The 26146-nt window shown below is 39.9% G+C and overlaps 1 protein-coding gene across 4 annotated transcripts; it reads right to left on the bottom strand.

Annotated features, from left to right (window-relative positions):
- Positions 1-4363: 4363 nt before the first annotated feature.
- On the bottom strand, positions 4364-25165 carry LOC140528972 (Fc receptor-like protein 4). 4 transcript variants are annotated; one of them, XM_072647335.1, is made up of 8 exons: positions 25039-25165; positions 20501-20521; positions 18963-19208; positions 18213-18476; positions 17689-17973; positions 13526-13813; positions 11252-11389; positions 4364-4443 (listed from the first exon to the last, which is right to left on the bottom strand). In XM_072647335.1, the coding sequence occupies exons 1-8, from the start codon at positions 25067-25069 to the stop codon at positions 4397-4399; spliced, it is 1320 nt and encodes a 439-aa protein (XP_072503436.1). In that variant the 5' UTR covers positions 25070-25165; the 3' UTR covers positions 4364-4396. The 4 variants fall into 4 exon arrangements, with proteins under 4 accessions (XP_072503436.1, XP_072503435.1, XP_072503437.1 ...); XM_072647334.1 differs by lacking the exon at positions 4364-4443 and adding an exon at positions 9661-10328; XM_072647336.1 differs by lacking the exons at positions 4364-4443; positions 11252-11389 and adding an exon at positions 9661-10328.
- Between the last annotated feature and the right edge of the window lie 981 nt (positions 25166-26146).

Here is a 26146-nt window from a genome sequence, read left to right as displayed (position 1 = left end):
TAAGACATGGCAAGCAATCACACAGAACAAAGTGCTAGGGTTGGGAAGAAAGGATGAAAGGATGCCCACGTGGAGGAGAACAAATCCTGAAGTCAAACCTCTCATGGCCTACATTCATGCTGATCGTGTAAGCTCCTTCAAGGGAAATGCCAGAGAGTAAGAAGATTTCAAACAGGAGTTGGTAGCCTCTTTTATGTCATGCATCCCCAGTGAAGCCCATGGACCACCTATTAAGGTTTTTTAAATGTGTAAAATAGAACACCAAAAAAAAATCAATTATATTAAAATACAGTAAAAAAATTTAAATTAAAAAAGTTCAGTGACCCCAAGTTAAAGCGCCCTCCCCCACTGAAGATGCTTTATTCACATACCCCTGTGCACTCTTTCATCCAGTGACACCAGTCTTCTCGCTGTTCTTTGCACAAAACACTCCATCACTGGACTTTGGACATTTTCATTGACTGTCACCCATGGCTGGGATGCTCTCTCTCCTCACTTCTACCTCCTGGTTTCTTTCTAGTCTCAGCTAAAGTTTCACTTTCAGTAAAAAACCTTTCCTGATAGTTCTTAATTCTAGTGCCTTCTCTCTGTTATTTATTTCCTACTTATCCTTATGCACCTTGGTACATAGCTGATTGCATTTAGACTGAGCTCCTTTAGAGCAGAGATTGTCTTTTTCCTTTCTTTGTATCCCCACAGGTTAGTACAGTGCCTGCTTTGTAGTAAGCACTTAATAAATGTTTACTACCTGACTGAAAACAGGGCAAGCAGGGAGGGACAGGGGCAACAGAGGTGATGGAGCAGATGTTAATTATTGTTAATTTCCTATTTCAAGGATTCTTAAGAACTGGGATTCTGGGACCCTGGCAGCAAAGGACTTCGGGCCAAGAGATTGGTTTCTAGTCACAATATTGCTAATTCATCCATACTCTACATTTTTCCTCTTCTAGCTTCTCTTTCCTCATCTATAAAATGAGGCAGCTAGACTATGTCTTTTAATACATATAGCATTTCATTTTCCTCATTACGTTAAAAAAATTTTTAAACTTTTTTTGAAAGTTTGAGTCCCAAATTCTATCTCTTCCTCCCTCCCTGAGACAGTAAACAATCAGATATAAGTTATACATATGCAAACATGTAAAACATTTCCATATTGGTTGTTTTGTACAAGAAGACTCAAATAAGGAAACAGAGAGAAAGGAAGAAAGAAAGAAGAGAAAAATAGCATGTTTCAGTTTGTAACTGACAATATAGGTTATTTCTTTGGAAATGGAGAGCATGCTTCATCATGAGTCCTTTGGGATTGTCTTGGATCATTGTATTGCTGAGAATAGTTGTCATTTACAATTCATCATACAATATTGCTGTTACTGTGTACAATGTTCTAGACCAATATATCTTTAAGGACCGTTCTAGCTCTGAGAAGATCTGTAAATAGTAAGAGGTGCCCAGTTCATAGAGCCTGAGGACAGGGACTGGGCCTAATTCTGTTTTCACAGCACTTAATGTATTGTAGGAAATCAAGAAACAGGAAGAATATTAGAGGCAAGATAGAGACTTCATCTGTGAATACACTTTCTGCAAAGGAGAATTCTGGACAGCAGAGGGAGCCCTTGGCCAAGGTATTGCTCAGCCGTTTGCATTATATCTTCCAGAGTCCCTCCCTTTCTATGTAGGTAGAGAATGTGGAATTATTTGAGGGCAACGAAAAATCTTGGAAAAAACCCCATGTTGGGAATTTAGAGGCCTGGGTTGTAGTGCTAGGTATAATCCTAGGTTTGTTAAAATTTGCTGGGTGACGTTAGAGAAGACTCTTAGGCCCTCTTAGGGTGGTACAGTGGAGAAAATGCTGGACTTGGAATCAGAAAGACTCATCTTCCTAAGTTCAAATCTGGCTTCAGACACTCTGGGCACGTCATTTAACCTTTGTTTGCCTTAATCTACTGGAGAAGGAAATAGCAAACTACTTTAGAAAACCTCATGGACAGTATGAGCATGCTATGGTCCATGGGGTCATGAAGAGTGAGACACATCTGAATGACTGAACGATAACATGGTGTCCCATTCTAAGAACTCAGTGGTGTTCTAAGAGATGGCTTGCTAGTTCCTTATAGCGTGACACTTTCAACATTAATAAGCTATTTATTATTTTGTACGTGGGTAGACCATCTATTGGAAACTCATCTTTGAGTTCAAATCCAGTGTCAGACACTTCGTAGCTGTGTGACCCTGAGCAAATCACTTAACCCTGTTTGCCTCAGTTTTCTCATCTGTAAAATGAACTGGAGAAGGAAATCACAAACCACTCCAGTATTTTGGGCAGCTAGGTGACACAGGGGATAGAGGCCAAGAAGACTCACCCTCTTGAATTCAAATCTGACCTTAGACACTTAGTTTCTGTGTGATCCAAAGCAAGTCAATTAACCCTGTTTGCCTCAGTTTCTTCACCTGTAAAATGAGTGGAGAAGGAAATGACAAACCATTCCAGGATCTCTGCCAAGAAAACCTAAAATGGGGTCATAAAGAGTTGTTCATGATTGCAAAATGACTGAACAACCAAAGACCAACTGTAGAGAAAACAGTGTATGAAAGAGAGGAGACTGATTTACAGTGTGTCAGAATATGCAGGGTAGTCAAGAAGAACAAGGACTGAGAAAAGCTGATTGGATTTGGTATCATTTGTGACTTTGGATTTTGTGATTCATGTTAGGTAGCATAGGATATAAAGGTACTGGCAAGGACCTCAGAAACAATCTAATCCAATCCACTCATTTTACAAATGAGGAAACTGATGCCCAGGGAGGTTAAATCACTTGGCAATGGTCACACAAGTATTGTACATCAGTAGATGTATTTGAACACTGCTCCTCTGAGTCTAGAGCCAGTGTGCTTTCTATTGTACCATACTTCCCCTAAGGGGATGAGTACTCTGGGTGGATGGTTTTTATGTCATGAGTAGTCGATATAGTCAATATAGCTGAATGAGTGTTAAACACTCTTTGTGGAGGCCAAAAAAAAAAGGAAAACACAGTGAGTCCCATTGTTTGTAGAATGGCAGAATAACTCATGGAATATACAGGCATACCTTATTTGATAGCACTTTATTTTATTGTGCTTCCCAGATATTGCGGTTTGTTGGGTTTTTTTTAACAAATTGAGGATTTGTGGCAACCTTGCATAGGGCACCATTTTTCCAATCATGTCTCTAGGCCACATTTTGATAATTCTCACAATATTTCAAACTTTGTATTACTATTATATCTGTCATGGTGATCTTTGGTGTTACTATTGTAATGTTTTGGGGCACCACAAACCACACCCATGTTAAACGGGAACCTAATTGGTAAATGTTGTATATGTCCTAACTGTTCCACCAACCGCTTTCTCCCTCTCCTAAGCTCTCCCTGTTTCCTGAGACATAACAACATTGAAATTAGGCCCGGTTAAGAACCCCGCAATGGCTTCTAAGTATTCAAGCTAAAGGAAGTCAATCAATGCAGCAAACTTTATTGTTGTCTTATTTTAAGAAATTGCCACAGCCACCCCAGCCCTCAGCAGTCAAAAGCCATCAACACTGAGGCAAGATCCTCCAGCAGCAAAAAGATTACAACTTGCTGAAGGCTCAGATAGAATATTTTAGTATTTATTACTATTTTTTAATTAAAGTACATACATTTTTTGAGATACATACTATTGCACACTTAATAGACTACTGTAAAGTGTAAACATAATTTTTATATGCACTGGGACACTGTGAAAGCAAGCACCACAACATGCAAAGGAAGGTCCGCTATCACAAGTTCTTAGATCTGCTTTTCTAAAAGGAAAGACAACTTTTGAGGGGTCAACAATCACTTTAATCAAGCACATATGTCATTCACTTAATTCAGGGGGAAAAGTCAGCACCCTGAACTTCAGAGAAAATATAGAGAAATCTAAATCAACAGACAGCACTTCCACACTGTCTGATAATAAGCAATAGGTACATTACAAATCAATAGATGGATGCAACTGTCTGATTATACATGTGTAGTTACCAGAGAGGGAAGCACCAGCATATGGGTTTTCAAAGCCAGGGGCTGCTTAGTGGCTTCCCAGAGTCTTATCTGGCACACAAAGCTTCTTCTAAAAACTAAACCCCAAAGTAAAACCTCACCTTCAGAGTATTTATACATTTTTTAGAGCCAGAAGGCATCACAACCCTTGAGAACTACTGCCTCATTAGCAAAAGGTGTGGGCCTTCCTACAAATCTTCCCAGGCCCATTAATGGGTGGGGAAGATCTTCTTTAATTAAATTATTCAATCAGAGGCATTTGATTATGCTAAAACAAAAAATGTATTATCAATACAGACACCAAAAAATTTTTGTGTTTCATTTTTTTTGCAATATTTACTTTATTGAGATAGTCTGGAACTGGACTCACAATGTCTCCAAGGTGTGCCTGTAAATATAATGGAACCCATAAGAAACAATTAATATGAGGAATTCAGAGAAACATGTACAAACTTATATGAACTAATGCAGTCAAGTAAGCAAAAGCAGGAAGAAATAACATGCACAAAGACTCTAATAGTGTAAACAACCTCCTCTACCCCATGAAATCAGAGTCAACTATCATGATCAATATTGGCTGTGGAGAAGAGATAAGGAAATGTACTTCCTCCTTTCAGTGGAGACCTAAGTATGGAATGTCGCCCCTCTTAAGAAACATGGTTCATTGGTTTGGCTTAACTGTTCTTTGTTACGAGCATAACGGGGGTCTCCAAAGTCCCCTTGATGAAACTGCAGCATGTAAGATGCAAGAAACAGAGTTGCTGAGGCATAAGGTTTTCCCTTTTCAGAATTCAAGTGATTACATTGGTGGGACCTAAAGGACAAGACTTTAGATCTCATTATCTCTGCTGTCTGTCCCTTATAGCCAGTCAGTTAGGTTCATCAAGTGGACTGGGGAGAACTTAAAAGATCAATGATCCCCTGATAAATCCCCAGCTACACAAGAAAAGGCACATCATGTAGAAGAATGAGAAGGCACCTATCTGGAAATGACTATGAGACTGAAACAAAAAGGATCAAATTACTAAAGCTTATTTTATCTCTGTCTCTTTATCTATATGTATCTATACATAATCTATCTCTATCTCTATATGTACTATATGTATATCTATATGTATATATAGTATATGTATTACACATGTATACATGTACACATATGCATTATACATACACATAAATGTATACATATATGGAACTGTATATATAGAAAAGAAAGAATATATAATAATATGTAATACTGTCTAATAACATTTATGTGTATTGTTGTTTGTCCTTTGTTTTCGAAAGGACCAATGACATCACAGAGTGATGTCTTGACTTCTGCATGAACTAGATTTAAGGGAGGCAGAGTTGCACAAAGTCATCATCCTCTGTCTTCCAGAGGCATTGAAGTCCAGTGGCAGGACAAAAGTTAGGATGACGAGTGATAGCCCAGGATGCAGTAGGTCATGTTGGCATCTTTGTTGTCTGATCAAGTTCTATGTGTTCCACAGCACCTGGTTCAGTCACCTTCACTGCTGTTTGAACAAATTGTTCTCATCTACCCACTGCAGTGGGATATCTTCACATACTTGGGGTAAGCATCGCCTCCCTACCCTGCTCACTGAGGGCTTTGAGGCCTGTTGATTACCCTCAATCTAGTTTAGCCCTTCTGTCGAGATGGCTTATTGGAGTGTGGCCACTGCACATGATACAACTTCTTTTAGCCAAGAGTTGAATGCCAAGTGGATAATAAAGTGGATGATCTGCCCTGAAAGGGACTTGTCAAGCCCTCATACCAGGGATGCTAGAGCTCCTTGGATACTCATGTATCCCATACACAATATACATGTGTGCTTTCATATATGCAAATGTGTATGAATACACATGTACTTATCTGTATATATAGTACACATATAAAATGTGCACATACATATATGTATATGTGTATGTGTATTGATGTATATATGTATGTGTGTATACATGTTTGTATGCATACATATATGTATGTATATGAATGATGGATCTGGAATAGAAAACCCTGACTCCCAATTGTATATCTGCCACTGACAGAGTGATCATTGTTAAGTGGCTTCACTACTTACTTATGAGGCTCAGTTTCCTCATCTGTAAAATGGATTCAGTATGCACCACTTACTGTGAAGGGTCATTGTATAGAAAAAAGCTTTGCAAACCTTATAATGTGAGTTTGCTATTACCAATTCTGGACAAAATTAAAGAATGTTTAAAGTGACTTCTTGGTGCCTTCAGCTCTTGCTATGCCTTTAAAAAAAAAAACCAAATGCCTTTGTGGCATTCCCTAACCTACCTCCTGCTTGGCTCAAAGTACCCTGAAACTCACTTTCCGTCAAACTTCCAGACAGATTAAGAAAGTTTCAAGAGTTGTCTGAGTGGGGGAAAGGGTAAGGGAAATACTTAGAAATAACCGTGTGAAAAGAAACAATACCACTTTTTTTTTTTTTAAATAACCCTTGTCCCAAAGCCCACTGTATGGGATTCTCTCCTTATTGGTGGTGAAGACCCTGCCCTATGTGAGGGACGGAATTGAGTTGGTGAGAAGCAAGAGAGAGCCAGCCTTCATGACTCCCTCTTTGGTACTCTTCAAACATGGAGCTACTGTGAGTGCTTCTGGCTTCCAGTCTCGAGAGAGAATATGGAAGAGGTCAATCCCACTTCAGGTTGTTAAAGGAAAAAGACTCTGGGGAGACATCATAGGAGTAGGCAGTCTTCATCATGTCCCTATTCCCAGCTTACTATACTAGAGACTCCAGGGACTTTCCCCTTGGGTGAGATTCAGGACATTTTCTCCTGACTGAGCTGAGTTATCTCACTCCCAATGGGAGAATACCTTCACTTTGTACTGTCTGTTTTTGCTACCAGTTTGAATAAATAAGTTTTCTTTGCTATTTACTGTGTGTATTCATTGTGTAACTGGTATTTGGTAAGAAAGGGGTCAAGCTTTGGATTCAGATCTTGAGATCCTCCTCCCGAAATGAGAGTGAACAGAAGTTAGATGGAACCCAATCATGTTCCACAGATTAATAATATTTAAGGGAGTTGAAAAATACACTTCTAACCTGGTACCCTCTCTTTCTGGGAAGAGCAGAGTAGAGATCTCAGGCACCAAGTTCTTGCTTTCTCTTCCTGGAAGGAATTAACACCTCCCTTGTAGAAAAGTGGGGATAGAAGAGGCTAGAGATGTCAATTCTGCTTCCTTTCAAGATACGCAGTGGTAGCCTTCACCTCTTCTCTATGTATGGGGCTCTTCTTCACATTAAAAAAAAAATCATTAAAAATTCATTAAACTGCAACTTCCTGCTCTGTAATTACTGCATCCTAAATCACCTACCGTTTGCCCCCTTCCCCCCATCTCACCATTTCCTTCCCTACCCCAATAACTGAACAAGTTCTTCCCCACACAAATTAGGTAAAGCTAAGGAAATTGATGATTCTGATGGATTGTCTCAGCAAAAATCTAATCTCATCACTACTCCTTTCTCTCTCAGCTGGTATTGCCAGTTAATGTATTGCTGCATTATTCACGCCCAGGGCTCAAACCACAGCAGCCTTGACTTTCCCAGGTCAGCCTTCCCCTCAAGCAGTCACTACTTCTGGATTCCTAATTCCTAATGAACCATCCAGTCTCTCAAGAGAATCTTCTGTGCTCCTACTACCTAGATCACCCTGGCACTGTCCTCTCAAACACTGGATCCTGCCACATACAAAAGCCATCCCATTCTTCATTCCCCTCTCCTCCTCCAGCCAATCAGACTATTCATATTAACTGTACTCCTAGTATTAACTTTCCTTCCCCATCTCGACCTTTACTACTCTCTGTGTAGTTTGCAAACATGCTTGAGGTCTGGAGGTTACTTCCTCATATCCTTAAATAGTCTAAGGCTAGCAGACTCTCTTTTCAGAGCACATAGATGTTTTCTTTCCTGTTAGGACTTACTACACCTCCCAAATCCAGACAAAGAGGATCAGAAACTTGCTGATACTGGCATGAATGAGTGATAATAGCATATATTCTAAAGAGGATCCAAAGCTTTAAGCTAAAGGGATGGCAAAGGTGGGGTTTCAGGCTTTAGTAACAGAATTATGGATGATTTGTGGAATGGGTGCAGTACTCCCCTGGAATCACATGCTAAGGAATCAATTTCATCATTTTTTCCCCTGAAATCTTGTATTTTTCCAAGATTCTAATTGTTATACCTTTATTATCTAGGAAATATAACTAGGACTACACTGGAAGTTATCAAAATAACCTAACAGAAACTCAATATTGGAATCTCATTAATTGGCTTTCTGGAAAAACACACGCGCACACCTCACACTTTTAAAGCTTAATCTGCATTATTAATATTTTCTCATCACTTTTGTAAATCCAGAAAATCAGCAAAACAGTAAATCAAGATCTGATTTGTAGTGTTTGCCAGCTTCAAAAACTTATTAGCTATGTGACCCTTAATCTTTATCTATTTCAGTTTCCTCAACTATAAAAAAAGAAATAATAATTGTGTCTACATCACAGGGTTGTTATGAGGATCAAATGAAATAATATTTGAAAAAGTTCCTAGAACAGTACCTGACATATGTTGTTATTGAGTCATTTCAGTTGTGTCCAACTCCTTGTGACCCCATTTGAAGTTTTCTTGGCAAAGAAACTGGAGTGGTTTGCCATTCCTTCTCCAGCTCATTTTACATTTAAGGAAACTGAGATAATAGGGATAAGTAATTGCACACAGCTATTAAGTGTCTGGGGCTAGATTTGAACTTAGGAAGATGAGTCTTCCTGACTCCAGGCCTGTCACTCTGTCCACTGTGCCACCTATTTATAAAGATAAATTCATTATCTTTCCACTCAAATCCTCTTCTCTACCAGACTTAACTATTTCCATTTTTTCCACACTTTTAGGTAACCTTCATATTTTCTAATCTACTCCTCCCTCTCTTTATATCCAACTAATTACTAAGTCTTGTTTTTCCTACCTCCACAGCATCTCTCATTTCTGATCTCTTTTCTCTACTCGCAGGGTTACCACCTTAGTTCAGGACTTTTTTATCTCTTGCCTAGATGACTTTGAAATGGACATTATTCCCCCCGCCAGAGCTCATGGGTTGAGAAATGTTTGTTAAGTTTCTAGGCAGGGTTGGGCCTAGTAGCCACTTACTGTTGTACCCCTTTGCCTGGCAGCTGCTTGGGCCCCCCTCTCTGTTGTACCCCTTTGCCTGGCAGCTGCTTGGGCCCCCCTCTCTGTTGTGCCCCCTTGCCTAGCAACACCTAGGAACCCCTGTCAAAACTGTTCTGTGAAAAATGTGTGCTATTGGAACTGCAAGGCTGTACCAGGAAGTGCTAAGATGATTAAAAGGCACACACACCTTTGTTCAGGGCTGCCTCCTCTGAGGACAGCCGCTGGCTAATAAAGACACTCCCAAATTCTCAATTGACTCTTGCCTGTGCTTGTCTCGGTCCGACCATTTCAACTTCTTTTTTTTTTTTTTAACTTAATTTTATTATTATTTTTTAATGTTTTACAATCACTGCCATAAAATTAAGATTTTATCCTCCCCACACCTACCCCCCACTACCCCCTCCCTCCCCACGACAGCATACAATTCTGTATAGGTTCTACATATACTTTCCTATTGAGTACGTTGTCACTATAGTCATGCTATGTAGTCAAACTAAAATAAATGGAAGAAATATAACTAATCAAAACATGATACACAAAAACACACACACACACACAAACATGATCTGCTACATTCAGCGAATGACTTCCATATTTCTTTCTCTGAGTGTGGAAGGCATTTTGCCTTAGAAAACCACCATTGGGATTTTTTTTTTTAATAAGTTCTTGCATTATTACGAAATTCCAAGTCTACCAGAAAAAACTCTCACACACTGTGGTCATTGATGTGCACAAAGTTCTCCTGGTTCTGCTTCTTTCACTCAGCATCAGATCATATAAGTCCTTCCAGGCCTCTCTGAAGTCTTCTTGTTCATCATTTCTTATGGCACAATAGTACTCCATTACATTCATATACCACAATTTATTCAGCCATTCCCCAATTGATGTACATCCCCTTGACTTCCAGTTTTTGGCAACTACAAAGAGTGCTGCTATAAATATTTTTGTACATGTGGGACCCTTTCCCATTTTTATGATCTCTTGGGGATACAGTCCTAGTAGCGATATTGCATGGATGACTTCTTAATTGATCTCCTTGCCTCAAGTCTCTCCCCACTCCGATCCATCCTCCACACAGCTGTCAAAATAATAAAGTGATCTTCTGTAAGCACAGATATGACAACGTCCCTCTCTCAATAAATTCTAATGGCTCCCTCTTGTCTCTAGGGTAATAACAAACAGCCTTGGCCTTCCTAGTTCTGGAAAGGAACTCTAGAGTCCCTTCCATATCTAAATCTATGACTCTATTGTTGAATGATAACTATTATGATTGAAGGAAGAACTTAGTTGTTTTGTTTTGTTTTCATTTTTTCCTGGTGCCTAGCAGTGAGAAGAACTTAATAAGTATTTGTGAATGTTTCTAAATATTTGTGAAAGAGTAAGAACAAGGAAAAAGGGAAGGTAAGATAGAGATAGACTCTATGAGGAAAGAGCACTTCAGGGAGGAAAACTATCTCAGCAAAGTTGTGGAGCTTGATCTGACAAAAGCAGAGGTTTTACACTGGAGATAAATAGGGATAAACCTGAAAAGGTAGGTTGGACCCAGACTTTCCTCACTGAGGACTTTAGCTTATAGGCAATGGAGCCACTGAAGATTTTTCCAAGCTAAGGAGTTAGTAATGAATATTGTTTAGGGGGGATTAACCTGATATTAGTGTGTAGGGTGGATTGGAGGAGGGACATATTGGAGAGGCAGAGAGACCATTTAGGAGGCTATTTAAATAAAACAGGCTTGGTGTGATTAGATGCTACACTGGGATGAGAATACTGAAAAAGAAAGGGAAGATAAGACATATGTGGTGAAGGACTAGTTGTAAGAATATGGTGACTGGCTATGTGAGGTCTGGAAGAAAGAGTCACCCATGGTAACTAAAGATTTGGGGCTTGGGTAATTGAATAAAAGATGACAGCATTGGCAGAAATGGAGAAGAGAAGACAGCTTCATGGGTAAAGATGATTAATTCAGTAGGTACTAAAGTTCAAGAAAGACAAGTCACCAACCTGGTTTACTCCAAGGTCCAAAGAAAAATAGAAGTGTGGAAGCGGAGAGACCAACCAAAATAAACTGGGTCACAATCAGTCCAAGGGCCAAGTGACCAATCTTTTTGCTTGAGTTGACTTGGGAGAAGAGACTTCTACCTGAAGGATAAGAGTAGATAAATTTAGGAATGAAGTTGTTGCCTCAGTTGGTGGCACTAGTGATAATGGAGTTAACCTAGTCTAATTTACTAACAGGTATAGGTGGTTTAGCTTTGAGCTTATGTATGCAAGATGATGACTCATGTATCTTCTTTATGGAAAAAAACACATACAGCATTGATGTAGACCATATGAGGGTGTCAAAGGAAGGTGCCACTGTTCTGATCTAGGAGTGCTGGGAACCTTGAAATTCAAGGGCAAAAAGGATGAGTCTGTCTTGAAAGAATTCAAATCAAGCTTTCTTTCAGTCAGAGAGACAAGGTTTATTAAAACACCAGTAGGAGTGGATGAGATTTTAAGACTATGCACTTGTGGCCATTGTATTGACAAGCGGGCCAGATTTTAAGAAGCTAAGCAATTTAATGGGGGCAAGATGAATAGTTTTATACAGAAAGACTGTAGGAAGATCTGGATGTGATCTAAGAGTGGCCTGGGGTGGTCTGGAGGTGACAGACACTGAAGGTTGGGCTGGGTCAGAGATAACAGAGAGTTGAAGGTTAGGCTGGGTCAGGGGTAACAGAGAAAGAAGGGTTTGGCAAGGGGCCACAATGAAAGGACAGTTGAAAGGATTGCTGGGATAGGTGCTATCTTAGGCAAACTCTAGAGATCTAGGTTCAGGGACTGAGTTGTACGGGAAAGTTTCAGAGGCTTTTAGGGGTCCAGGTCCCATCCCCATCACCACCACATCCCATATCACCTCCTGAGAATAAGGAAAGGAATTTTGAGGAACTTTCAGATAAGTAGGCATGAAACAGTGACCCAGGGCAGGCTTAATTTGGAATAACTATCTGCATTTTCCTGGTTTCTGTAATTCATCACTGATCCATTCAATATACAATTATTAGGTAGTGGGAGACCTTGAAAGGTCTTTTCAGGTTCTCACTTTGGGAGTTGAGTAAACCATTCAGTGAATAGGCCTCTTTTAAGAAGTAAGTTAAGGAATGGCCATATTAAGTGGTCCTTGGGCAGGGAGAGGGAGAGGGAGAGGGAAGGAGATGAGAGTCCTGATTTATATCTGGCCACTGGACCCAGATGGTTCTAGAGGAGAAAGTGAGACTGGTGATTTTGAAACACACAAATCAATGTCAGTTGTGAGTCATAACATCATATCCCTGATATCATGTTCCTCTTTGAGATTGAAGGACAAACCACAACCTCTGAGCAGTCTGAGCTACCTGACTAGGGACCTGGCTGGCCAATTCCAGTTGGGCAACTCAGCTGCTTCTCTTCCCTTCCCTCTCCTCCTCTCCCAGTGTTCTGCCCAAAGGAAGGTAAATTTTGATGGCCAAAACCTACCTAATTACCTTGGAGTTTACTGGCTAGATTACTTTCTTAAATATCAATCCTTAAACCCAATTCACTCTGCATCTCTTGGACTGGACAACAATAGGTCTTTGCCCAAGCATCACTTAATGGTTATTTTTTGGGCCCTCCTGGCTTACAATGAATGTAAGTAGTGATTGTTTCTCTTTTGGCCAGCAACCCTGAACATCTTCCCTTCCCAGTGTAATTTTATTTTATTTTCATTAAAGAGACCATCCTTTGACTCACTTCTTAAAGAGGACTATTCATTGAATGGGCATTACCTCACTCAAAGTGAGAACCTGCAAAGACCTTAGCTTAAAAGGACCAAGATATCCCATTGCAACCTGGGCCATCTCTAGTCATCCTGATTCATATCTGGTCACTGAACCCAGATGACTCTGGAGGAGAATGAGATGGGTGACTTTGCACAACCTTCACTCACTCAAATCAAAGTCATGTGCAAGTCATGTCATCAGATTCCTGATGTCATGGTCCTCTTCGAGAGTGGAAGAGAAATCACACATTAGGTACTTGTGTGCAAATTACTTTCTAGTCTTAACAGACATATTTCCTCAGAAATTTCTGATAATTTCTAATTAACGTGTCCCTGGATATCTACTAGAGAAATATTACTCAATTTAAAATCATTCTTTTCTTTCACAGAGTTATCATGCTGGATAACTGAGCTCTCTCTGATCCCCTTGGAACAGTCTGTAGGGACCCCTTCCCTGTGGACAAAAGCTGACTGAGATGAATGGAGATAGGCCTCACTTTTCATGGTGACATTCACTCTCAGGCTGCTGATGGTGTTGATGCCGTTGTTAGCAGTACAGTAATATTTCCCCACATCACTGTCATTCACAGCAGAAAGCACAAACTTTTCCTTCAGAGAACGTTGAGTCTTCTCTCCAAGACTTGCATTAATGCCCTCTCTGTACCAAGAGAATGTGATGTTCCCTGTGCCCTGAGCTATTGAGCAGATGAGGACCAGCTGCTCTCCTTCAGTCACCTGCCCCCCAGAGGGCTGGGTCTCCATGAGGATGCCAGAGATGGGGATTCCTAGGTGAACACAAAGAGATGCATGAGGGCCTTTCCTGACTTTGGGGGATGTCAAAGGTGGCAGGGGAAGCTACATACACCCAACTGTATGATGGGAATTTAGGGAAATATATAGTAAGGAAGGAGAAAATGGGCCCCTGATATATTAAGATTGGACACGGTAAATAATCCTGAATATACTAGTGGGGAGGGGGTCATCTTTTCCCAGTTTAAGACAGTGTTGATTCCCCACCCATAAGGTTCTGAATCACATCTTTGGCTATGGGCCATTCCAAAGCAGGACCTAGAAGGGAATTAAGACATTTGAGTGATGCCTCACTGGGTAGGCCTTTTTTTCAGATTGGATAGAGAGGCTACTAAGAAGTGTCATCTCTATCCTAAAGTGGCATCATTCAGGTTACTTCAACCACATTTGCCTTCAAGGCTCAGATGAAAACCTCCTTTTATTTCTCTTGCCCATAATTATCTCTTTTCTATCATCTCTTCTTCTCGAGTTAGATAATAAACATAGTTCATCATTAACCTGTTCTCTGATTGTTTCCTGGGAATGTCTTGTATCTCCTAATGCAATTGTCAGCTCCTCACATTCAGAAGCCATGCCTGAAGCATCTTTTTATATAGCATGTCCTCCTTCACCAAGCACTGAGAATGTATTGTACATGAAGTAAATATCCAATAAATAGTTTTTTTGGGAGTGACTGAATTGGCATGAAGAACAATGGTATAGGGCTATAAAAATATTATTAACTAATCCTGCAATTCTGGAATTCCTTTGTTCATTTTAGTCTTTATGACACAAGATTCAAGAGAAGCATAAGAAGGTAAACATGAAAGAGAAATCATAAAGGACTTAATAAGATTAAATTATTTACATTCCTATATGGGAAGATGATACCTATATTTCCTAAGACTTTTATCATTATTAGGGTAGTTAGGAGTCTACATAAACAGAGGGCACAGGTTTTAGTCAATTACGAAAGGATTATCTAAGAAAAAGGAGAGGTGAGAAAGATGGATGCAATAGAAGAAGGAGAAAGGGAGAAGATGAATGGAGAAAATTATCTCACATAAAAAAAGAGTGCAAAGAAGAGTTTTTTATAGCAGAAGGGGAAGAGGGGGTGGGGGTGGAGACAGGCAATGCTTATCACTCTCATCTGAATTGGTTCAAAGACAGAAGAATATATATGTATAGAAATATACTTCCCTAATAGAGAGGTAGGAGGGGAAAAGACTAAGAAGAAGTGGTAAAAGGGAAGGATAAGAGGAAAAGTGGATCAAAGGAGACAGTGGTCAGAAACAATACAATTCTTTGCAGAAGGATGAGGCTAAAAAAAAGAAGAAAAGGATAAACAGAAGAAAATAGGATGGAGAAAAATACACAGTAATCTTAACTGTGAATGTGAATGGGATGAATTCACCCATAAAATGGAAGCAGATAGCAGAATGGGTTAGAAACCAAAGTCCTACAACATATTGTTTACACAAGATACAATTGAAATGGAAAGACACACATATAGAGTTAAAACAAAAGGTTGAAGCAGAATCTATTATGCTTAAGCTGAAGTAAATAAGGCAAGGATAGCAATCATGATCTTAGACAAAGCAAAAGCAAAAATAGGCTAAATTGAAAGAGATAGCCAGGGAAATGAAATTTTGCTAAAAAGGTAGCAGAGATAATGGAATAGTATCAATACTAAAAATATATATAGTAAATAGCATAGCAAGTTATAGTGGTTACAGGAAGAAATAGGCAGTAAAATTATACTAATGGGAGACCTAAATTTATTCTTCTCAGAACTAGATAAATCTAAATGTACAATAAATAAGAACAAAGTTAAGGAGAGGAATAGAATTTTGGAAAAATTACAGATAACAGACTTGTAGAGAAAATTAAATAGAAATAGAAAGGAATATACTTTTTTTTTCAGTTGTGTATGGCACCTTCATAAAAATTGACCAGGCATTAGGTCATGAAAACTTCACAAACAAATGCAGAAAGGCAGAAATATTAAACATACCCTTTCTGGGCCTTAATGCAGTGAAAATTACATTCAGTAAAAGGCCTTGGATGCATAAATTAAAAATTAATCAGAAACTAAATAATCTAATCCTAAAGAATGAATGGGTCAAAGAACAAATCATAGTAGCAGCTAATAATTTCATTAAAAATAATGAAAACAATGAGACAGCATACCAAAATTTGTGGCATATAGCCAAAGCAATAGTAGGGGAAAATTTCTATCTCTAAGTGCTTACATCAATAAAAGAGAGAACGAACACATCAATGAATTTGGCATGCAATTAAAGACTAGAAAAAGAACAAATTTTAAATGCCCAATTTAACACCAAAATAGGAATCGTGAAAATTAGAGATTAATAAAATGGAAAGTTTTAAAAATTGAACTAATAAAACTGGGATCTACTTTTACAAAAAAGTCAGTAAAACAGATAAACCATTAGTTAATTTGATTTTAAAAAAAGAAAACCAAATGACTAGTATCAAAGATGAAAAAAGTGAATGCACGGCCAATGAAAATGAAATTAAAGCCATTATGAAGAACTATTTTGCTCAATTATACACAAATAAAACTGAAAATCTAAGTAAAATGTATGAATATTTACAAAAAGATTAATTACCCAGATTAACAGAAGAGGAAAGAGAGTATGTAAATAACTCTGAGAAAAAAAATTGAACAAGCCATAAATGAGCTCCCTAAGAAAAAATCTCCAGGATCAGATGGATTTACAAGTAAATTCTACCAAACATTTAAGGAACAATTAATTCCAATACCTTATAAACTATTTGAGAAATTAGGCAAAGAATGAACACTACCAAATTCCTTATGTAACACAAATGTGGTCCTGACACCTAAACCAGGAAAAGCAAAAGCAGAGAAAGAAAACTTAGACTAATTTCCTTAATGAATATTGATAACAAAAATTTTAAATAAAAGAGACTACAAAGAGATTACAACAATATATCCCAAAGATCATGAACAATGACCAGGTGGTTTTCATATAAGGAATACAGAGCTGGTTCAACATTAGGAAAATTATCATCATTACTGACCATATCAATTTTGATTACATGAAATTTAAAAAATTAATATAGTCAAGATTATAAGAAAAGCAGGAAATGGGAGGAAGGAAATTTATTACAAATTTCTCTTATAAATGCCTCATTTTTCAAATATAGAGAGGACTGAGTCAAATTTATGAAAAAGAGAAATTTCCCAATTGATCAGTTACCAATGGATATGAACAGGCAATTTACAGTGGAAGAAATTTTAAAAAAAACTATCAATAGTCACATAAAAATGCTCTAAGTCACTAAGAATTAGAGAAATGCAAATTAAAACAACTCAGAGGTATTCTCACACATATCACATTGGCTAACATGACAAAAAAGGAAATAATAAATGCTAGAGAGGATGTGGAAAAACATGACCATTTATACACTGTTTGTGAAGTTGTGAACTACTCCAAGCATTCTGGAGAAGAATATGGAACTCTACCTGAAGGATTATAAAACTGCGTATACCCTTTTACCCAGCAATACCACTACTAGGTATGTATCTTAAAGATATAAAAAAAAAGGGGGGGGGGAAGGAGATTATATATATATATATACACACACATACACATACACAAGCACATATACATGTACACATACACACACATACACATATATACATCTATGTATATTTTTATTTATTTGTAGCACCTTTTTTTTTTGTGCTGTCAAAGAATTGGAAGTTGAGGGAGGCCCATCAATTGGAGAATGACTGAACAAGTTGTGATATCCCAAGGTCTGAACTGATGACAGGACCCTTCCCTCCACCTCTCAGTCCCAGCCCTGTATCACTGACACTCACTTTTCACACTGATCTTCACATAGTTGCTCTGTTTCCGAATATTCTGAGTCATGGCCTTTGCCTCACACCAGTATAACCCTGAGTCTTCCTTCCAGATGGCTGGGATCTGGAGTACCTGAGACTTCTTCCAGCCTGATGCAATGACTCTGTCATCTCTGAAGAAGGAGAAGTGAAGCTCCATGTTGGACCTCCGTGGAGAGAGCTGGGTCTCACAGTTCAGGGTCACTGGGTTCCCCTCAGTGGGTTGGGAGGTTGTGGTTTTCAGCTTAGGGGGTGGAAACAGTTCTAGAGAGAGGAGGTAAACACAGTGTTCAGGACAATGTGTCAGAGCTCCTGTGGTGACATGTCTTGTGTTTTCAGCTGAACAGATGAAGGGACACACAGATGGCCTCATCTCATTCCCCTTCTATGTTTCAGCCATGAGCTCTCCCTCCTGTTATGTGCCTACCCAGCCCTCCACACATAGAACCTGGCCTTGCATAGCTTTTCCCGTTCCTCTTTTTCACCAGCATTGAAGATCATACCTTGGACTTGGAGCTCTACTGCTCTCGAACTTTTTTTCGAAAGCCAAAACAAATGCCTAAGAACTCCTGTGCAGTGATAATTGCCACTGTAACTTAAGCCAACTCGTGGGATGGAGAAATCAGAGTGTATAAGGAAAAAAGAAGATACGTGTCCATTCTTATAGTATGTCACATTTCTGACTGTCTGATCATTATATCCTCGGCATCTCAGGACCAATGTTTCTCCTTCAAATATGGAATATGGGGTCTGCAAGATCAGCTTATCTGTAAAGAAAACCCAGGAGACATTAGAGACTCACCTCCCATCCTTCTGCCCTGTCCTGCTTCCAATTGTCTTTAAAGGGACATGCACCAATCTGGAGATTATCTGGTATGTAGTGAGGGATCCAGGTAGCCCCTATGCTTCCCACTTGACCCAGCTTCCTTTCCCTGGAACAAGGAGTTTTCCTAGATGATGTTCTTTCAGATAAATCCCAACATATCTGCTTTGGGAAGGGAGTCCCATCCTTTACTGTACTACACTAAGTGGTCAGGGTTATACCCTAGCTGCCAGGGGATCTCAGGGTTTCCAACTGCCTTCCGAATGACTGACTGAGGAGTAGTGAAGGTTGTTATCCCCAGCTCTGCTACTGCCCCAGTGATACCATGTGACATCCTAAGGCCCCAGTGCCTCCCCTCTAGTCCCTCTCTCCTTGTGGCAGACTGCTCTTGGAAACTGCCCTGAGGCTTGATGAGGCTCTCTGTCCTCACCAGAAGAAACTACCAGGTTCACAGGGTCACTGAGGGCTGAGTTCAGGGTCCGACAGCTGTACTTTCCAGTCTGATTAGTCTCAATGCTGTTTGTGGAAGAAACTTCTTGCAATTGTTGGTTTTTGTACCACCATGTTGTCCCTGGTTTGGAGGAGTTGAATCCATGGCAAGTCAGAGTCACTTTCTCCCCTTTGAAGATAGTGGTCCATGGAGGGCTGAGGTGTACCATGGCTTTCTTTGTAATAGCTGGGTGAGAGAAAAAGAACAGCATGGGAAGAAGGTGCCTGCACATAATTCCTGGAGTGGGGAGAGGTAAGAGAGGAGCAAAGAAGTCCTGGCCACACTCTACCCTGGGATGGAACCCTGAAGCTTAGCATTCAAGGTTTGGGTTCCCTCTCTCTACCTCCCAACACTTACACAATCCACTTAACAACTTGAAATCTCATAAAGATCAAAAACTAGACTGGCTTCCTAAAATACTGAGCCTCCATCTGATTCCAGTCCAAACTGACAGGAGAGGTTAGATATTGAATACAGATTACTTGTGGAAGGGGTATGTGGAGGAAATCAAAAGTTCCAAAATGAACCCAGAAGATCAGGACTTGTATTGTTTTGATGATAGGCCAGATCCCCAGGAGACTGGGTTGGTTCTGAAGCCTCCTTGGAAACTGACATTCAATCAATTAGATACTCAAGATGTAGCTTATTTCCCATTTGAGTATTTTCACTGCTATCTCTACATGTTATCACATTTCACCTTTCACACATGTGAAAGAGGCAGTGTGCCAGGGGATCTCAGGGTATCTAACTGTCTTCTGAATGACTGACTGGGGAGTAGTGAAGGTTGTTACCCCCCAGATCTACTGGTGCACCAGTCATACCGTGTGGCATTCTAGGGCCCCAGTGCCTCCTCTCTAGTACCCCCCTCCCTATGGGAGACTGCACTTTTTACAGATAAGAAAATTTGGCTCAGAGGTAAAAAGACTTGTCTAAGATCACACTGGTAGCCTAGCCTTTACCCCAAGTCTCTTGATTCCAAGTCTAAGACTTTTTTCCACTTCACCATTGTCAGAGGAACTAAGTTTGAATTCTACTTTGAAGCTGTGTGATTCTGGAAACATGATTTCACATAATTGGGTCTCAGTTCCTTATCCTGTAAAATGAGGAGATTAAATTTAGATCATCTGCAAGGTCTGTTCCAGCTCTAAAATACAAGAGCTTATGATTCAAAAAGATGGTCCTGTTTGCATTAGGATGCCTAGGGCCAGCTCCCAAGCTCTCAAAATAGCAAATATTTATATCCATGTTCACATCTGGTGGGCAGAAGAATCCTGAGCAAAAGCTATTGAGGGACTCAGAGCAGCCTGAGCCTGACCCAGGCTATCAGTCAGGGAAGAAAGCTGTGGCACCACAGATCTCAGCCAAGAGGTGCAGGTCAGGCAGGGCCACCTCAGACAGGCCTCTGTGGACATCCCTTGGCCCTGAAGGAGACTGCATTACCCAGAGGCCCCGAAAAGCAAAAAAAAAGGGTAACTCACAAGCTTGTCTGCTTTCCAAACCTGTGGGAGAGATAAGAGCCAGATGTTAAACTGAGTGGAGATTCACAAAACTTTTCAACTTTTCCAACTTCTCAAAAATCTTTCAGATCCCTCTGTGAAATTATCTACTTTCTTCAATCCCTTTTCAACATTTGGCCTAAAAGATCATGACTCTTTTGAAAAAGCCCTTCACAACCTGGCCCCCACCACTCTTTCCAGTCTCACCATATATTACACTATTTCCTGGACTTTGTGAGCCTGCTAAACTACCCTGTATGTTTTTTCTCCATGACTCTCCATTTCTGAACTTTCTCTTTTGAACTGTCTGTCCCCCATGCTTGCAATGTATGTCCTCTTCACATCCCTCATAAAATTCCTTCCTTCCTAAGGATTCACCTCCAGTACCCACCTTCAGCATGACGCCTTTCTTGATCCCCCAAGTCCTAGTGCCCTGCCTCCTTAACTACCTTGATTCTGACCATTTGTATGCATTCTATCTGTACCTATCTCTGTCTACTTTGTCTCCACTGACAGAATGCAAGGTTCTGGAGAGTAGAAATTGCTTTATTCTTCCTATTTGTACTCCCAGAGACATGGTAAGCCTTTAATAGATGTTTGTTGATCAATCACTTTATTCATCTTTAATCACTAAATAGTTGTTTGGATTCAATTCGATTCAATAAACATTTATTAAACACCTACTACGTGCTAGTCACTGTGCTCAGACCTGGGGATACCAAAAGAGGCAAAAGACAGTTGCTGCCTTCAAGGAACTTACAATGTAATGATCCTTTTAGAGGTCTGGACTATCGAGTCTTATAAACTATGGGATCAAACAGCACAGAGTCATGGAAGGGCAGTGCAGAAAGGGTTCAAATTACTTTCTTTATACACACAGGAGCCCTGACCTAAAGACAATGGAGTAGAGTGAAAGGAACTTGACTCTAAGAATCAAGAGACCTAGGTTCTAGTCCTGAATCTCTGACAATTAAGCGACTTGGACAAATTTTTCAGGGTTAATTAGGCTTTTTTCTATCAATAAATTGTCTTAGTATCGCATTGCATTTTTGACTTCACTTTTCCTTGGTGTAATTAATCCTGATTCATTGTAGGCTTGAGTGATACTTGACATATTTGCCTTCTCTACACCAGCAGCCACAGCAATAACTCTAGTGGTAACTATGCTTCATGAACTACAACTTCTGTATGTTTCCTTGGAGTAGTATCTATTCTTTAAAATCACAAAATTAAAAGCACACCAAAAGAGTCATCAGGCTCTTGAAAAACATACAGTTGTGTGATGTGAAATCCAATACTCAGCTTCCAGAGAACTGAGTCTGGGAAGCAGTTTCAGTCTGGTTTTATCTGGTCAAGGTCAGACGAGCCTGAGTCAGCTTAGTGTCAGTAGAAGCACATATACATGACCACTGCTGTCACAAAATGAAACCATATCCTAATTCTTGATTGTCCCACATAATTGACACATTTCTGTAGTCTATCCCATGTATCAACTGGGATTTTCTCTATAAATACCTGACGTGATCATCTAGTCTTTGCCTAAAGAACTTACAATGAGGGGAAACCCTCGAGTCTGGTCTGTCCACCCTCAGTTCAAATTGTAAGACATTTATATTTTTGAGAACCTGGCCTCACGTTTAAAAGTTGAGGCTAATCACTGAGAATTCCCTCTTCTCTCCTCATGTCAAATCACAGAGATGTCTTCTGCTGCCATCTCTTCTTTCATCCCATCTGACATGAAGAAATGACCCTTCTTCCCAAAGCAAACCCCTCTACATCCACCAGTGATCCCGTTCCTTCACATCTTCTCCAGCAGATTGTCTCCTCTATCATCCCCACTGTCACTAATCTTTGACCTCCCCCTGTCTATTGGCTGCTTCCCTACTGGTTATAAACAAGTCCATCTCTCCCTGCTCCTGAACAACCCCTCAGTTGGTCCATCCATCCCAACTACCTCTCATCCTGTATCTTTCCTCCTTTTCATGACTAAACACCATGAGAAGTTTCCCCTCCGCTGGTGCTTCCATTTCCTTTCCTCTCACTTCCTTCTTCAGTCTCTTCACTTAGGCTTCAGATCTTATCTTTCAATGAAACTGTTCTCTCCAAAGTTAGCAGTAATGATTTCTTAATTGCCAAATTGAATGACCTTTTCTCAGTCCTCATCCTTCTTAACCTCTCTGTAGTCATTTACATGGTCAGTCGTTCTCTTTCTCCTTGATACTCTCTTCTGCTAGGTTTTAGTGACATCACTCTCTCCTGGTGTTCCTACTATCTGACCACTCCTTCTACCTATCTGACTACTCCTCAGTCTCATTGGCTAGATTTTCATTTAGGCTGTAGCTACTAATAATAGGTATTGCACAGGATTCTATCATTGGCCCTCCTCCCTTCTCTCTATATATCATTTTGCTTGGTAGTTTCATCAATTTTCATGTATTCAATTGTCTTCTTTATGCAGAAGACTTTAAAATCTCATTGTCCAGCACTAAGATCTCTCTTGACCTCATGTCTTGCATCTCCAACTGCCTATTAGATGTCTCAGACTGATTGTCCCAGAGACATCTCAAGCTCAGCATGTCCAAAATGGAACTCATTATCTTTCCCCCAAATTCCTTCCCTCTTCCTAACTTTTGTACTACTGTTGAGGATACCTCCCATTCTCCCAGTCACCTAGGTTTGCAACCCAGGTGTCATTCTCAACTCCCCACTCTCTCGCACTGCTCGCATCTAATCTGCTGCCAAGGTCAGTTGATTTTACCTTCTTAACACCTCTCATGTACATCCCTTTCTCTCTCCTGATATTGCCACCACTGTACTCCCTCATTGTCTGGACTATTGCTATAACCCACTGGTTGGTCTCCCTGTCACAAGTTCCTCCCCACTCCAATCCAACCTCTAGTCAGGTGACAAAATGATCTCCTAAAAGCACAGTCTGACCACATCGTACTCCCATTCAATAAACTCCAGTGGCTCCTTATCACTTCTGAGTTCAAATATAAATCCTTCAATCATTCAAAATCCTTCATCACTTGACGCCTGAGATTTTCATTCTTCTCACCCCTTCCATCCCATTCCTCCCAAACATATTCTGTGAGCTCCTGTTGCCAGCATCTTTGCTGCTTCTTACACAAGAGCCTCCATCTCTCTACTCTGGGTACTTTCACTCCCTGTTCCCCATCCCTGGAGTTCTCTGCTTCTTCATCTCTACCTTCTGGCTTCTCTGGCTATCTTCATGTCCCAACTACAATCCTTCCTCTTACAGGGAGCTTTTTCTGATCCCCCTTAATGCCAGTTCCTTTCCTGTCTTGCTTGTACATTAGTCATTTACATGTTGTCTCCCCCATTAGTCCTTGAAGTCCTTGAGAGTAGGGACTGTCATTTGCCATTTTTTGGATCTCCAGGGCTTAGCACAGTGCCTGACAGATAGTAGACAATACCTGTTTAATGACTGGCCAACTATCCTACTTCAGGCCCTAATTACCTCTTGCAAAGATCACTACAATAATTCCCTATTTAGTTTCTCTTCTTTCAGTCTCTCTCCTTTTTAATCCAGCTATTCCATAGCACCAAGTTAATTTTTCTACAACACAAATGAGACCACATCACTTTCCAACTCAAGAATTCTAGGATAAAATAAAAAAAAATATTCCCCTGGCATTTAAGTTCCTCACTAATTTGCCTCCCACTTACATTCTGATTTTGTTACCTGTTGCTTGCCTTGGGCTACTTTTTATTTCAATCAAACTGATGTGGTAGTTGTTACACCGGAATAGAAATGCAGACAGAAATGCACACCATTTATAGAGAATATACACAATTTGCATATCTTCTGTCACTGTGTCCTGATGTAAGTGGCCCTCCCCATTTGCAATGGGTCCCCTCCTCTTGGAATCTCTAGATTCCTTTAAGACAGAGCTCAAGTTCTGTTTTCTGTATCAAGTCTTTCCTTAGCTCAGTTGTCAACAGCCTCATCCTTTTGAAAGTACTGTCCATTTTTCTAGATGTTATTTTGAATTTAGTTATCTGTGAAACCTAAAGACAGACCCCATTCCATTTTTGCTTTTGCAACCCCAGTTCCCTCATTTAGGACCTTGTTTTGGAAAAAAATACTCTTTTTTAAAATTAAATTGTTCCTTCGCAAAGGAACTCAGATCAATTAATCTTTAAAATTAATGTCCAGCCAATTTTCTGGAGCTTTTAAAATAAAAAACAAAACAAAACTGACATATTGTGGACCTAGAAGCCGATGTCGGCAATTATTTCTACAACATCAAGGTTGTCCATTTTCCTTTTTTTTTCTAGCATCCCAGATTTGCCTTGTTATCCCTCTCTTCAGCCTTGCCCTGGTCTTGTAGTCCTGACTTTAAAGAAGACTAAGTTTCCATCTTGAAGAGGTAGATTCTCTTTCTATCCCAGCTTCCTCAGGATAGGGGTTTTTATTCCAGGAGTAAATAGGTCCTCAGAAAACCAGGATTCTATCTGACCCCACTTCGTGTCCTTCTCTGAGTCATTGTACTCACCAAGCATCAGTAGTAATGCCCAGAGCAGCATGAGGGGTGACAGGAGGGGAGATTCTCTAAGCACTAGAAAATAGTAACTCAAAGATCAGAATCAGGAAATTTCCAAGATGTTCTTCAAGACAGAGCTGGTGACATTAGAAAAAGGGAAGTCAAAGAGACCTCCCTCACATGTTAACCCATACTTCCTTTCCCATGGAGGCTGAAAAAACACAAGACATTCTATTTTGTAATATAGCTCAAGAACACGTTCCATCCCTGCTCCTCCCCTCATTTTGGCCTATGATGATCCTTAACTTCTTCATCTGTTACATCCCAACAGAACAGGTTTCTTCAGGTCCAGTTTCCCAGGAAAAATTGCCTCAATTTACTCTCTTTGATATCATGGAAAATGTCAGACTGTGATCCTTTCTGAATCCCAACTGTATCTGCTTTGTGTCTTTCAAGGGACATGTCCCTCTATTACTTTGTGACACATTGTGTTTCTTTCCTCATTTTTAGTCATACATGTGAAAATATGGTCATTGGCTTGTGTGATGATTAAGAAGTTCAAGAGACATAGTTTCTGGGTAATTTAATCATTTTATTAATAAATCCAGAAGATTATTCATAAAAAGATGGTCATTTGGCCATCTCTCTTAGATCAAAGACCCTTAATGGTGGCACTCTTTACATCTTTATTTTCTTTTATATCCTCCACATTTTTCACAAGCCACCTGAAATCCTTTGGCAGGCTGCAAGTAGCCCATGGGCTGTATGTTGTGCAGGCCTGCATTAGCTCAAACTTAGAATTTTACCGTCTGATTAAATTTTGGCCTGAGCAAGTCTTGAAGAGAGATTTCCCACACTGGTTGGTTTCTGGATGAAGGAGAAAAGGGGAAAAACCTTGCTCCTAATCCAGTACTTAGTTATTAAATATGAGAGAAGTACTCTTTTCTCACCCTTGAGAGTCACAGTATAATGGGTCCCTCATTCTGAGGTCAAGTCAATGAGCTTTGATTTTCATCCTGATCTGCTTTCTCCTCTTCCTTTATCATCCCAGTTAGTCACCTACCATCTCTCTCCTGATGCCATTGTAGAAGCTGTCCCCCTGGGGACCCAACCAGCCAGT

The sequence above is a fragment of the Notamacropus eugenii genome, chromosome 2 (genome assembly GCF_028372415.1).
Source record: "Notamacropus eugenii isolate mMacEug1 chromosome 2, mMacEug1.pri_v2, whole genome shotgun sequence".
NCBI classification, from domain to species: Eukaryota; Metazoa; Chordata; class Mammalia; order Diprotodontia; family Macropodidae; genus Notamacropus; species Notamacropus eugenii.
This window is presented reverse-complemented; position numbering and strand designations above follow the sequence as displayed.

Bases quoted from the DNA above. Each gene is read 5' to 3' on its own strand.
- LOC140528972 (XM_072647334.1), bottom strand. From the start codon at position 25,069: ATGCTGCTCTGGGCATTACTACTGATGCTTG. The intron at 20,522-25,038 runs GTGAGTACAATG...TCTCTCCCACAG, and splicing joins GGCATTACTACTGATGCTTG to GTTTGGAAAGCAGACAAGCT. The intron at 10,329-11,251 runs GTTGGTGACTTG...TTATTTTGACAG, and splicing joins TGGACCTTGGAGTAAACCAG to CTGTGTGGAGGATGGATCGG.